General features: G+C 36.6%; 1 protein-coding gene across 6 annotated transcripts in view; it reads left to right on the top strand.

The window, feature by feature from the left end:
• RGS7 (regulator of G protein signaling 7) overlaps positions 1-14952 on the top strand; it is a 267321-nt gene that overhangs the window by 224608 nt on the left and 27761 nt on the right. For all 6 annotated transcript variants that reach the window (XM_085055561.1, XM_085055563.1, XM_085055560.1 and 3 more), the window contains exons 11-16: positions 815-913; positions 1647-1708; positions 3201-3311; positions 3777-3902; positions 11064-11250; positions 13964-14053. In XM_085055561.1, coding sequence (XP_084911687.1) covers positions 815-913; positions 1647-1708; positions 3201-3311; positions 3777-3902; positions 11064-11250; positions 13964-14053 — 675 coding nt within the window. The remainder of the gene's footprint in view (positions 1-814; positions 914-1646; positions 1709-3200; positions 3312-3776; positions 3903-11063; positions 11251-13963; positions 14054-14952) is intronic.

The raw sequence follows: 14952 nt of genomic DNA, 5'->3' as shown, positions 1-14952 counted from the left end.
TGTTATTTAGTAGATTGAATAAAGCATATTTCAAGGTTTCTGTCAGTAATTAAGGAAAAAAAAATTAAAAATGCAGTGTAAACCCTAACATAAGTTCTTGTCCTGGTCTTAATGGAAAGGGTGTCTCTATTTTACAGTTATACCCAAAATGGATGACCAGAAATTGTGGAAGAAATTAGCTGTATCTAAATTAGGTTGTAATTAGAGTGTAACTTCTTTAGGGATGTACAGATGCATTGCTCAACACTTTTAAATCCTTTGCACCATAACAATGTAGATTGACTCCCACTTTAAAGTAGTTCCTTTGAGGTACATTTATATGTTGACCCATAGAAAAGTATGTTTTAAGAAGGAAAGTGGATTTAGAGGAAGTTTTATCTTTATTTATTGTAGTGAAAGGTCCAGATTAGTGTAATTTACCAGACAGTAATTGGAACTTTGGGAATCATCCCAATAATCCATGTGTAAGCGTACCTTTCAGGATACTCCTACTACCAGTCATCTCCACTCACTGTAACAGCATCTCTCAGTGTCATTCCCCATGTTTACAATGATGTTAATACAGAGACCCAATAAAAGCAGATCCTTTGTTCTGTGGCTTTATGGAATAGTGAGAGTTTGGGGGTCATTATTTTACACTCTAGCACAGAAGCACAATTTTCTCTTAGTGCATGGGTTATTGCAATTTCTTTAGGAAAAGGTGGTCTTGGCTAACTTCTTGAGCACAATGTACAAAACCATGACAATTACTATGAGTGTATGTAAAAAGTATTGTCTGAAAGCAACTATCATTGTCCCATATTTTTTTGCACAGTCTGTCTATGGCTTACAAAATGACATTCGAAGTCACAGCCCTACCCACACGCCAGTACCAGAGACTAAGCCACCCACAGAAGATGAACTACACCAAGAGGTTTGGAACATAACTACAAACATATACTTTTCAATGAACTTTTTAGGAAAGGAGGTATAAAACCAAAAATTACTGTAGCTGGGAAGTTATTCAAAACAGCTCTAGCAAACATTTCATAAAGTTTTTCCTTGTCTCAAGATACATGGATTTAAGCATGTAACTTCATTAAAAATAACAAGACAAAAATCTGAATTTTTTTTTTTTTATCTTGCATTAAATATCTAAAGGCAGTGGGAAGTAGGCCAGTGAGTGGGTTCTTCGTATAGCTAAGCCCCTTAGCCCCTTCAGCAGTAGACAGCCTGCTCTTCCTTTCAACACTGATTTGAGGTTTGGGAGTATACTTAATACTCCATGTGTGCATTTATAGGTTCACACATTTATCTACTGTTAAAGCTTTGTTAGTCTTTCCTGAGATGTTAGAATTTGGAGAAGGTAAATGCCTGAAGTTTGCTTCACAAACCTAAAAAAGGGCTAATTGGATTTCTGTTGATGAATCTTTAGGGAATATGTTATATTGGGCACATTTTTTTGTCTTGGTATGATCTTTTCTCTTTAATGGAAAATTCCATTTATTCTAGAACTACACTGGTGAAATGTTGTTTTAATTCAGATATATTTCTCTTCTGTGCCCTAGGACAAATTAAGGTTCAATTACATTCCTAATAAAAAAAGTTATAGAAATAGAGTCAAGCAATAAATTACTCATAAAACTCTTTGCCTTCGTTTCTTGCAGATTAAGCACTGGCAAATGCAATTAGACAGACATAGATTAAAAATGTCAAAAGTTGCAGAGAGGTATGTATATTGTCACTTTTTCTGGGTTTTTTTTTCAATTAGACTGATAACTATTGGGAAAATGTCAGTATGAAATAGCTTCAAAGAGCTGTTCAGAGCAAATAGCTCTTCAAAGAGAGACATGGGAACTCATATATCATAGAAATAACTGATGAGAGTTTACTTTAAGTGGAGAAGTATGTAGTTTTTTTAGTGATAAAAGATGGCCCAGATATTCCATGATGCATTTCTGATAAACCCGAGTCATTGAAAGAGCTTCCGACAAAGTGATCGCAAGTTTCACCTTGCATTGGCAGGGAGGATAAATGGGAATAGGTCTGGGATTGTTGTTTTGATATTTCAGAAGGGCAATCACTGATGAAGCAAGGAAACTGATTGGTGTGGAGCTCAGTCAGTGCTTGAACAAAGTGAGTCTGAGCTTAGTTTGGGTCAGAGATGTAACACTAGTAGGAATCTATCTCCAGATAAGAACAAAATTTGTCAGGAGTGGGCTAGAAAGCAAGTAAAAAAAGCACAACATGGCAGAAAACTGAGCTGCATAAGGCTTAGTAAAGGAAATTAAGCCAAATACAAATTGCTCTTCATCTTCTCATATACATATGTGCATATGTACAGGCACATATCCACTTATATATGTGTATGTGTGCATATATACGCAAATACATATAAATATTTATTTATAAAGAAAGCAGGTTAAGTTTTTTTGTCTGCTGAACAGTAAAAATACAATGCACACTAAATATAATTGAAAAGAAAGAATAGTTGTCCTCAACTAAATAATAGGAATTGAAAAGAGAGAATAGTTGTCCTCACTTGTTAATAATTTTAAAAAAATTATGAGGCCAAAGGAAACAGAAAGCTTGAATAAGGACAATGGGAGATGTAAATTACCAGAATACAAGCAAAGTTTTTAGTGTCTGCAACTGAGTCAGACTAATTCATAAATATAAAAAAAATTTGAAAAATATTTGCTTTATTTTTGAAAAAATAAACTTGGGAACAGTGTCATTTGATTAGGAAATAATAAAAATATTAATTATACTTAAGAGAAAATTAAAGGAGTATTAGCGGCTGCAGGGCCAATAAATATAACCTGTGTAACATGCAGTGTTGTAGAACAGATTTTAAAGGAACTGATAATTAAAACCACAGGGATATAAAACATGTCTCTTTATGAAAACAAATGTTCATGGAAGAGGTGGCATGATCTAATTTATTGGAGCCTAAAGGAACCTTAAATGGAGCTATGTGGAAGTATTTGGAAACTTATTTTACTTCTACTCTTGGTAGATCTGAGTGCCCCTCCTTCTTCAGTGGGACACTTCTAAAAGGCTTGGGAAAACCTATTCCACCCTGAGCTTGCTGCTGCCTGACGGGTGTGTGCACACAGAATTAATATGGTTTGGTTGATGCAAGGGAACTTAACTGGGGTAACCTGATCAGCTTTCCTCACCTCCTGACATGACAATGTTTGATGCTTTTATTTTCCTAGTCTATTAGCTTATACAGAGCAGTATTTGGAATATGATCCTTTTCTTGTGCCCCCTGATCCCTCAAACCCTTGGATATCAGACGACACCACTTTCTGGGAGCTGGAGGCAAGGTATACAATTTTATTTCTTCTTTGGAAGGCTATAACACACTTTTCTGGAAATGTGAAGGTTTCTGACAAAGGTGTTGCAGGAAAATACTGAGGTAGAAGGGCAATGAGATATCCTTTTGGTCTTCCCAGTTTTACAGTTTTTTAAGATGGGAAGTGCTATGGATTAATAAATCTGTGTGAAATGTTACAGTAACCAGTTTCAAGGATTCTAGTACAGTGAAAAAAAAAGACAGCTTTTAAAATCTGAAAACATTCCTGGTTGGAAATCTTTATCCTTCTGTGTATTACCTTCATCCTGTCTAAGTACTAACAGCCTGTTTGCTCATTGCTGAACATTGCACAGATATGAGCAATCTAAAAGTGAGAAAACCATGGAATTTTAGAACTTAGTCTAAATTAGGAGCACAAAGTATTAGAATACTGAAATATTGCTCACTTTGGGTTCTGTTGTTTTTGCTTTTGTAGCAAAGAGCCAGGACAGCAGAGGGTGAAACGATGGGGATTTGGCATGGATGAAGCTTTGAAAGACCCGGTGGGAAGAGAGCAGTTTCTGAAATTCCTGGAGTCAGAATTCAGTTCAGAAAATTTAAGGTAAATGAGAGCTTTTTCATTTTTTAGTAGCTTATAAGATACATTGGTCTTTTGCTTTGGGGTTGTTGGGTTTTTTTTCCTGATACTTTTCATTTTTTGACCCCTTCCAAAGTTTTCCTTACCATTCAGAACTAATTCATCCAGATTGCTGCCTGCTTTCATATACAGGCTGAGGAAAAGATTCATATAGTTAACAGAGATTTACATGAAGCATATTTTTCCATTCCATTTTTGGTAAGACTACTCATGTAAGAAATTTTCTCTCAGCTTGTCTTGTTAAACAGGTATGAAACATTGACTCATTCAAAGCCTGTTCAATACCTTTTTTAAGTCAAATATTATGAGATAGGTGAAATGAAAAAAGTTAAAAAATAGATAAAGGATCTAAAAGTAAAAATCACAGACTCACTGTTGATCAGGTTTCTGGGAATCGTTTTGAAAATCTCCACCAGTATTCTGGTACTTTTGGATCTGACAAAAATGAAGAAGGGTGACACCTAGCTCTCAAATTGCTCCCTAACTGCAAAATGGAAGAGTGTTCCCAGTGTATGAAGAGTATATTTTTTTAAAGTATCTTTACAGAATTACTTTTAAGTGAGGAGAAAAATTATTTGATTTTAAAAAATGATAGTCCATCCATTGGCTAATAACATGTTTTGGTTTTGCTGTTCCAAGAAAGAAATATTTCAGTAAGAGTTATTTCAGAAGGATTAGTAACAGCTTTTCTATAGACAAATTAGGTTGAACATAGCACAAAAACATAGGCAACATTTTTTTTTCTTAATTCCACCTTCTTGTCAGATGTCATCTGTATCCCTTTCCATTCACCAATAACATAAGTAGTATAAATTCCTATTTGCATTTACATTCTAGAACTCAGAATGATCCTAACTTACTTCTTTCCTATGTCAGTTCTCACTCAAAAGTGGTGCAGCCATTCATAGTAAAATTACACTTTTGTAGCATCTTAAAAGAGGCATTTAATATTTATGGTGTTGATTTATAAATGCTGAGCAATTACATGGCTTTCCTTGTTGTTAATTTTAATTTGTCATTTATTAATTTTAATTTTTAATTGGAGTTGGAGTTCTCTAAGTTGCTGACCATGTTCATATTCAAAAATTAATTTTGCATCACAAATACAGCCTGACCTGTATGTGTATGTTGATGACTTTATTAGTCACAGATACAGATTTTTCTTATTAAAAAGTCCAATTGGTAAAATGAATTTTTAAAAATCAGAATAGTACCAAGAAAAGAAAAGGTAATTTTTAAAAAATTATTATTTAAATAGCATCCTGGTAATTTGTTATGCTGAGCAGCTGTTCAAACATGGACCTATTGAGCCCAGTGTGTGCTGCAGTTACTGGTGCTTTTCTGTGATTAATTTGTCTCTCTGCCAGCTAGACTGCTACCAGCATAATCCCTAACTCTTTCGTCTAATCCTATTTACAACACTAACCACAGGCAAACTGCAAGTGACTGATCCAGAAAAATTCCCTCAAGAAATTTCTTCAGAGAAGATTCCTTGACATGCCACCCATTCTTCTGTTTCTCCCTCTAAATTATTTTATTGGCATTATAAAATATAATATCTGAGTAATGGTGAATATGATCTTAAAGGCCAGGCAGGGGAAAAATTTGCTCTGAAAAGGTGCTTTCTGTGATAATTAACTGAAAAAAACCCCCTGTTTCAGAAGCTCAGAATTATGGTTTTAAATTCTCAAGCTGTAGGGAAATCAATCCAGCATTAGATTCACATAGTAAAGTTAGGTTAGAAAACATGAATTTGTAAAGCTTGTTGTGTATGGCTGCCAAAATGTTTTAGATGTCAATAACAGAAATGAAAAGCTTGATGATTTCAAGCATTACCACTGAATAAACCTTGGAGGACCACCACTTTCTTTGCTCACCTGTTGACTCCATCATGGCAATTTGGGGGTTTCTGAGTGGTATTTTTTATTTATTTTTATTTTGACAGCCACCTAGAGAAAAGTAATTATTACCACTCACATCTTCCCACTGCAAAAAATTCGACTCAAATCACTTGCTGGTGCTTGTACTTTCACAGATCTAATCATGATAAAATTTGCAACACTGCCAAGCCTATAGTTGGATAGACAGCTGGGACCCTGCATTCAAGCTTTCAAACAGAGCACACAGGATACAGCAGGGACTGCAGGCATGACAGGAGCTCCAGTATTAGTGGATTAGATGTCTTATACCTCATTTTGGTGAAAGAAATACCAAAACCATGGAATGATGTCTACCTGATACACCATTTCTATTCGAGTGCAATTATCTTACATAGCAAAAAGTCCCAGAGCTGCTGTTTCATTAACTTCGACTGAGAGTGTCTAAGCTGTCTGAGGATATCATTCTCGGTGGATACAGATCCTGTCTTAAGGAACACAAAAGGGATGAAGGAATTTGAGCTGTGATTTAATACTAAGAATTGTGTAGTGATCAGGAATACAACCAGGTTTTCCCTTCTTACTTTGTATCTCTGTGCTTTTTCTTTGCCTGTAAATTGGGCTGAATAGTATTTCACTCTCTAAAGGAGTGTTGTTAAGCATAGCAAAGGAATAAAACTGTCTAAGCAGTTCCGTCAGTGCAGTAACTTCATTACAGTGTGGCTGCAGTTTGCAGGTTGGATTTTGCACTCACCTAACGCAGGCTATGACTTGTGATCTCTTGTTACCATGCAGATTTTTTTAAGAATTGCTTTGTGTGCTGCTCAATACACAGAACAAATAGCTAAATTAACATATGATTTGGATAATGGATTTATGAAATTCCCACTGCCTATTACAAAAATGGTGACTATTGTTTAAAATTCACAAGACTAAAGTTTGAGCATGATCCAGTACTATTGAGCTTGGTCACAAGGCTGTCCAAGTACTAAAAAAAGGACTTTTCAAAGAGAGTGAGGTTATGAAATCAATCTTACTGCAACATGGCGCCCAGAGACCTAATTTCTTTAATTCCTGTAGGAAATTGAATTCCTCTTCTTATCCTTCCTTTGTCTGTAATGCAGCAGAATTCTTTGGAAACTTAATATATGTATGATGACTGTAGGTTTGCTCCCAAGTGGTTATTTTGTAGGAATTGTAAAGATTTAATCATTTGAGTCTGTAAAGATTTAATCATTTGAGACCTGCCCGACTGAAAGCCTCTCCAAATCATTGTGCAGTATTTCAGTGGATGTGATATCCAAAGCAGCTCTAGGACTGCAAAAACCTCATAGGTTAGTGAAGGGAGTGTGGTGACAGGTTAGCTTCTGTGATACATAAAAGGAAAAGCCACTGGACCCCTTGTCCCTTCCTTTGATGCTCATTTAGTAGCTCTGTAAAATGTGACTAAATATGGAAAAGGGACTTTGCATTCTTGTTGTCCAGAAAAAGAAGAGGGCGACTGAGAATTTTGCTTGATTTGGATGTTTTCCTTCAGTAATTTTTGTCTAAGCATCCCCCTGCAAGCTGAGATTTTATGAGATGTTTATTTTTATGCTTTACACTGGCAATTATTAGGCCCTGTTTTGGGTGCTAATAAATTGACTAAAATTTAATCCTCAAAGCTGAAATTGTCTGTGTGTTATTTCTCATTCAGACTCAAGCTTAAATGCCAAGTCCCATCAAGGTTGCCATTTCTTCACAGGAGATGAGAAGGAACTAGTTGCAAGATTTATTGATTTTCTCTGTAATATTCTTGAAGTCCTTCAGTTCTACTATGCCTTGAAGCTTGAAGTTGTAATTGGCAAGAAGGTTGAATCTAGAAATCAGAGAGCAGTGTTTCCTGCCCCAGAAAAAATATTATGTGATTTTATTCATGAAGTTTGTTTAGGTTTTTTTTTGCTTTTTCTGAAAATGCTGTAAGGTCTGGCCTCTGGCTTGTTTTACATGCACTGAGTGCAAAGCCCACATAATTCCCACTTCACTGTTTCCATTACATCTCACACCATTTTGTGGAGAACCACTGCAGCCTTTCTCTCACTCGTTGTTCCTATGGGCTAAATTTAACTGATTAGCTTGGATTGGGGTCTGGCTGCACCTGGCATTTAGGTCAGTTACTGGGACAGAAGTTGTGCTGCAGCTTTGCTATGTATCCAGGAGGCCACCATGGCTCTGAAAGTAATCCAGCTGGAAAACATAATCCCTGGATATCTTGCAAATATGTGTATTACCAGTCCATGTGGCTACTACTGCCACACACTGCACCCTCTCACTCTTCTGTGTGTCTGGAGTGTGATCCAGTGTGTGGGAGCCCAAATGCTGGGATGGAGGGCAGCAGTGAGGATTACACCCAGCTCCTCAGGTCTCTGTTCAAACAGTGCTGAGTATCTTCAAGAAAAGGTCTCCAAGGCAAAAGCAAACCTCCACCAACAGGAGGTACCATTTCATCTAAGGGCAGCCAGACTGAACTCCTTACACAAAGTAGCACTAAGCCTGTGTATAAAATTGTCCAGAAAATGCAGTTGCCCATCTCCCCTCTCCTGCCCTTGCACATATTTAGTGTTGCAGACCTTGTGCTGTTTGCTACAGGAGTCCTCCCTTGCTCTGGTCACAGCCCAATGAGGCAGAGAGCTGTAAAGGGTACAGGGAGCTCTTGATTTGAGGCCCTGTGCTGAGGTCTTGCTGACTCCATTTCAACTTCATCTGTGCTATTGGTTGCCATGGGATATTGGAAAAAGTTATTTTTGAAAATGCAAGAGGGGGCAGCCTTATTTTTGTCATTTCCTAACTTTGAATGTTTGAATTCAACTCTCTGTGGGAGGAGGGCAGGCATCTTTTCTAAAAAGATAAGTAAGTAGATTAAAATCTTAGAATGTGTGTTGGCTGTGAATTAAGCACCCTAGACATAACACAGAAATCATAATTCTTCCCAATTTTAGAGAGGCTTCTATATTTAGAACTTCACATTTTAATAAAGTCTTTGAATTCTATTGTTAGAAGCGTAAAATTAAAGTAATCTGTCAAAAAACTGGTGTTCAGCCTGTAAGAATGGGTCTATACAACCTACCTATTCTATGCTGCAAGCATACAAGTTAAATTTATTTAAAAATTATTTCCCATCTATTTCCCTATAACTGAGTATAACCTCCTATATGAAAACAGTTTACTTGCGACAGAAAATAGAATTATAAGGCACGTTTGTGGTGACTTCCAGAAGGGTTGGCTGTGATACAATGGAACAAACAAGGAAGTGACATCTTTGAGCTAGATCCACAGGATGTCTGCAGGGAGATAGAAAATGTGTGTTTACAAAGAGTATCCTTCCCTTTTATTTTTGTGTTCCTTACCTGACTTGGAGACACATGAGCAATCAGTCAGTGACAGAAGATGCACTTGAAGGGGTTAGCACTGCAGGATATGTGCTTTTAAATGCAAATATCGAAAGCAGCTTAAGGAAACCAAAGCAAGTTGCCCAAATTTGAGAGAGTGAATTGAATTAGAGTTTATGAGTGATGCAGTTTTTAAACTTGAGTTATGAGGCCTCTCTTCTTGCTAGATTGTCATCATATTCTCAGGATACATCCCCAGGCTCTGTGCAGAACTATGTTCAGTTCACACTGTAGTTGAAAAGTAAAAGTGATGCTATCCAGAATTTTTGAAACTGGAGTTCTATTGGCACTGACCCCCTTTGTGACCTTGGAAAAACCACTGTACATTATTACATTATTAATATATTTTCAAAACTGGGGCAATATTGCTTTTCTGTCTCTTGGAGAATCTTAGATGAAAAGAAAGTGTTCTTAGATACTGTTGAAATTGAAGGCTGTAGAAATACCTGAAACAGTCTTCTCAGTAGAGTGAAATTGACATACTAGTTTGTGGACATACAGGCTCCTTTCATCTGAGCTGCAAAGAAATTTCAAAACATGACCATGAAGGAATAATTGTTTCCTGAAAGATAAATTTTCTCAGGTGAAGAATACTTTATAGCAGGAATATTGTAAAGTTTGCTATGCTTTACTATCCTCTCATAAGGGTTTTTGCAATAATGAAATTAGAATTTGGATTGAGGGTGGTATAATTTTGCTTACTTGGAGGTCTGAGTACAGTTTCCCTGTTCCTCTCTCCTATCCCATCCTTGTTGAACTCAGATAAGAGAGCTTAAGTTGATCTCACAGTGTAAGTAGGGTGGAACCACATATTAAAGGTACATCCAATTTATTTGTAAGCCTTGGAAAATCCAGCTGTTCCAAAGTTAAATCACTTCAAGGCTCAGCTTATCTGTTTCATAGGCTCAGCTGCGTCAGAACAACAATGAAAAGTTGCACTGGTATATATTGCATGTTTAACAAAGTCAAACTTCAGTTGAGCTCTTGGATTTGGTAGAGAACTAAGTGGTCTGAACCATGTCTAAGGATGGGATCCTAAATGAATTTAGGATTATTTTGTGCCATGAGGGAGTCTGAACACCAATAGAAGAAATAATGAAATAATGAAATCGAGCTAGTTAGCTATGATCATAAAGTGCTCAAGACCTTTTTAAGAATGGGGCTCCAGACTGAATGAGGATAAAATGAACTGGCTGCATGGCATCTGGTTGCCCAATGTTGGTTTGCTCAGCTGCAGAACAGAGAATGTGTAATTCCATTCAGCATTTTTTAGCAAAAATATGCATAGAAATGGAATGCTGAAAAAAGAAATTAGATTATAATTAGCAAACCAAATGCATTCCCAATTTATGCATGACTTGTGGGTAACAAAATTAGTTACATGGTTTAGAATTTAGTAGGATCAGAGATTCATGTAGATAGCAAGTATATAAATTACTAGTTTTTGAAGGAATGTGAAAAAGCAGAAAAGTTTCTAAGTAATATAAGCCCTTGTGGTTCAGCCAAGATGAAGTCTCAGTTTAATTCCAGCTAAATGGAAACCTTCCTGTAAGCATATTACCCATACATAAGTAATGAAGATATTCCTACCCATCTCATGAAGAGTCTTCTAATAATTGCTTCCAGAGGCGGATTGATTGCTTTGAGACAGTATGCCAGAATGCTGATCCCAACATAAAATCACTCAGCTTTTTCTTATTTTAGCATTTTTAGGTGAAAACTTCAGTTACTTAATTTCTTTTTTAAGAGCAAGGAAGAATGTGGGCACTTCATTAGTGATTATCCTGAGCTGGAAGTCAAGATGCTGTATTGTGCCATAGGTTCTGGTTAGCAGTAGAAGACCTGAAGAAGAGGCCAATCCGTGAAGTTCCTGCTCGCGTCCAGGAAATCTGGCAAGAGTTTCTTGCTCCAGGTGCACCCAGTGCTATCAACCTAGATTCAAAAAGTTATGACAAAACCACTCAGAATGTGAAGGAGCCTGGAAGATACACGTTTGAAGATGCTCAGGTCAGTTTGCAATTGTGTTTATGGATGTTTGAAATGGAATATTGGCTAGTGAAATCTATATACAAAAATGAGATGTATTAAATGGTAATGCCCTGTTCCCTAAAATGCCATTTTGGTAATGCAAACTTGTAACATTCTTTCTTTCATTAGGCATATGAAGTTCTTCATGAAACTTCTGTGCTTGATATAGAGTCTTCAAGAGGACTTTGAATAAAGGAAAGCATGTAGTGAAGAAAATATTAAATACTTCTGTATTAAATGCAACACTTAATGTGACTTATAACTTAATATTTCATCTTTGCAGACTTCTGAGAAAAGCAATAGAAAATAATTGGATTCACAGTAAAAGTAGCAGAGCTGGTATCATCCTCTATTTTCATCATCAGCCCTGTGATGAAAATTTAATTATTAATGCAAAGTGAAATGGTGTCAAAAGGAGAGATTGAGATCACATCCCTGCAGAATTTCCTGCAGCTTGATTATTAGGCCATCATCTTGGGAGTCAGGAGATGCTGCCACAGGCCCCTCAAAGGAGAGAAGGGAATTGAATTGAGACTGTCTACTTTTTGGGAGAATGCCTCTGCCCTAAATATGAAGGGGAATAATTTTACCTCCTTTTCATTTTCCCTTTATGAGAATAGCAACCTATGAAGAAACAATAACATTTTCATTAGACCCTGTGTCATACCCACTGTTGTGAAGTACTCTGCATTAAACCAAACCTATCTTTTGTACTTACATCTGCTGACCCCTGAAGATTTAAGAATGCTGTGTATAGCAAAGATATAAATTACACAAATAAACAATCTAGCAAGATTAAAGATACTAAAAAAATATATCTTTGCAGTTAAATGGGTAAAGGACAATTAAATTCCTTGCCAGTATCTAATCTATATATTTTTAATAATACTCTCTTACTTCCAGATCTCTCTTCTTGTAATTTTGTCCTTCATTTGTGAAAGACGTGAAGTATTCTCTCTTTATGCAAGCAGGACTTTCCCTCCTGTAGAGGACCTCTGCTTAGTTCATCCAGTTCAGCAAAAGGCCTTAAACCTGGAAGCCTTAATTACCCTGGAAAAGGGACAGGCTGTGCCTGCCGTGCTCTCACTTGAAGCTTTAGGGGCTTTAAAGGTTCCCATCTGAGGTGGAGGGGTTTGTCAGGAAGCAGGGCTCTGCCTCTGCACCAGCCCCCTTTTGGCCTGCCAGCTGGGAAAGAGCCCACTTATGTGCCATTCTGGCAGTTGGTGGGCAGTCATTTAATTGTGGTTAAAAATGTATGAAAAGCATTTCTGGACTGGAAATACAGAAAGATAAAACTCCACATCAAATGCAGACACATAAGTAAAATGGGACACATAAGTAAAAATAGTCCGATTGTGCTAAATGTGTGCATTAAAATGTGTCCTGGCTAATGTGTACATTAATAATACTAATACAGCCTAATTTAGCCTTGGTTTTACAGGCATATTTCTTGTACAGAGATAAAATTTTAATGCCTGTCACCACTTTCTGCTCTCTGTTGACTGCATTGTCTGCTTTCACGGACACTGAGTGGAAAAAAACCTCCCCAAATAAGCCAGTCTAAGTTCTGAATATACACCAGAATTTCTCTGCTTGGTGTAAGAAAAACAAAGACATTTAGAATAATTTTTAGGGTTTCTAATAGAGCAAAAGTTAAAAATCAGCTTTAATTTTACCTTGCCTTAATTTTCAGATAAGGTAGGGTTTTTTTTGTTTTGGTGGTGGAGTTTTTTGTTTGTTTTTTTAATGCACTACCTAGATGAGAAACAGTATTTACTTTCTAGTTTGTTTTCTGTTTCCCAATTGCTCAGCTACAGGTTTCTTATAGTAAAAAACAGAATTTAAGTCAAAACAATTCCACAAAAATAGCCAACACAATTCAGGATTTTTTAGCAGTATTTTTGAGAGCTTTTCCTATTCTGATTGCTTTTTCTACAAATCTTGTCTCTAGCTTATAATTCAAACTAAAATTATCAAGTGTTCTACATCATGGAGTTTTTGGTTTTCACCTTTTTCAGAATGCTCCAAAATAAAAAGTTTTTTAAGCTGTTCTTGTCATTTTTTTACTGAATAAAGGTTTCCAAATTTTCATATGCCTCTGAAGAGCTAATATCTTGAAAATTAGATTAGCCTGGAACTGTTTTTCAATTTACATATGTATTTTCCTTTTTGTATTGTTAGCTGGAGTGCAGACTCAACATCTGTAAAAGGATGTTTTCAAGAGTAGCCAGGGGAAATCCTCACTAACCTAAGCAATTATATGTGGTGCTGAATTGAAAACCTAGTGCCTCTTCCCAGCCTCTGAAATCACAAGAGTATCTCCAGCAACTAATTCAGAAAATCTGATGAGGAAGGACCCACAGCTCTTAATTTCATCACTTAGCTTAACTAACTAATGTAAGGGAGGTTTGAAGTTGGGCCTGAAGCTAGGACTCAGTTGTCAATCCTTAGAAAATAATTTTGTACTGCAAATTTGGTCTATAAATTAAATAAAGGTGTTTTGTGTAATTATACATAAGAAATGGGTGGCATTTGTGCTTTTAGAAAGCAATTCAGCCTTGGCTTCAGAACTCAAAATTCCTATTCATAGTAGTGCTGGCTGGAATGCATTCCACAGCCAAAACCTGTGACTGCCTCCCATTTTACATCTGTCCTCTTCCATGGGAGTAACAGCTCCTCCTTTCCTTTTCAGGAGCACATTTACAAACTGATGAAAAGTGATTCTTATCCTCGTTTTATACGATCCAGTGCCTACCAGGAGCTGCTACAGGCCAAGAAAAAGGTATTGGTCCATCTTGCCTTTGTCTTGCCACTGTGCAAAGCAGTGGTTATGTTTGCAACAATACTCAGTCTTCTCTCCCCTGTGCCAGTGCAACTGGATATCTGGTAGGTGACCAGCTTGGCGTTTTTGGAGGGTCACATACACACAGGAGTTCAATATACATATATGTGTATATATCCTGCATGCGGGCATGTTTCAATAAGTTAATCTAGCAAAACTTATTTTTATTTTTACATCCCATATTGTACTGTTTTCTCTGTTATGAAGCACCTTAAATTGCAAAGTGCTTTACAAATACATTAAAAAAATAAAATAAAATCCCAGAAGAATAGTCTTTCATGTTTGCAAGTTTGCTTATGTAATAATTGTTGTTCTCTTTATTCCACCTATGAAAGCTACAGAATGCGTTTAGAAACAATCTTATTCATATGAATAACTTCTAATTTCAACTGTAAATCTAGGGGCTTCCTAATTTGGTTTCTTTCCCTATTACTATATGAATAGTTTTGAGTAGGCTAGGAATCTGACTTGAAAGACTGATCATGTCACACTTTGGCAAACAGAGGTTCGTGTCTTGGTATGTAATATTTGCTTAGAAAAGTCCAGATTATGGAGTGGGATTTGAACAGCCACAGCCCAGAGTATGTGGAGCAGCTTGTACAATGCAGATTTCCATGATGATAAATAATTCTATTAGTGGGCTCTAAACAGTAATCTCCTAGAATCAGCTGGGAGCCCTGTGCCTTGCAAAATCAGGGCCCCGATTGTGACTGGAACAAGGTAGTTATTAACACCGTAGCATTCTGTTGTTTATAATGACAACCTAAAATTATATGAAAGTACTGTGTGATTTTGTTTTTTGTTCAAACATTGATTTCTGAAGATCCAATATAGAGAGA

This window comes from Lichenostomus cassidix, chromosome 3 (genome assembly GCF_008360975.1).
Source record: "Lichenostomus cassidix isolate B80296 chromosome 3, HeHo_3.0, whole genome shotgun sequence".
Taxonomy (NCBI): Eukaryota; Metazoa; Chordata; class Aves; order Passeriformes; family Meliphagidae; genus Lichenostomus; species Lichenostomus cassidix.
Note: the sequence above shows the minus strand (reverse complement) of the source record. Positions and strands in the feature narration are given on the sequence as shown.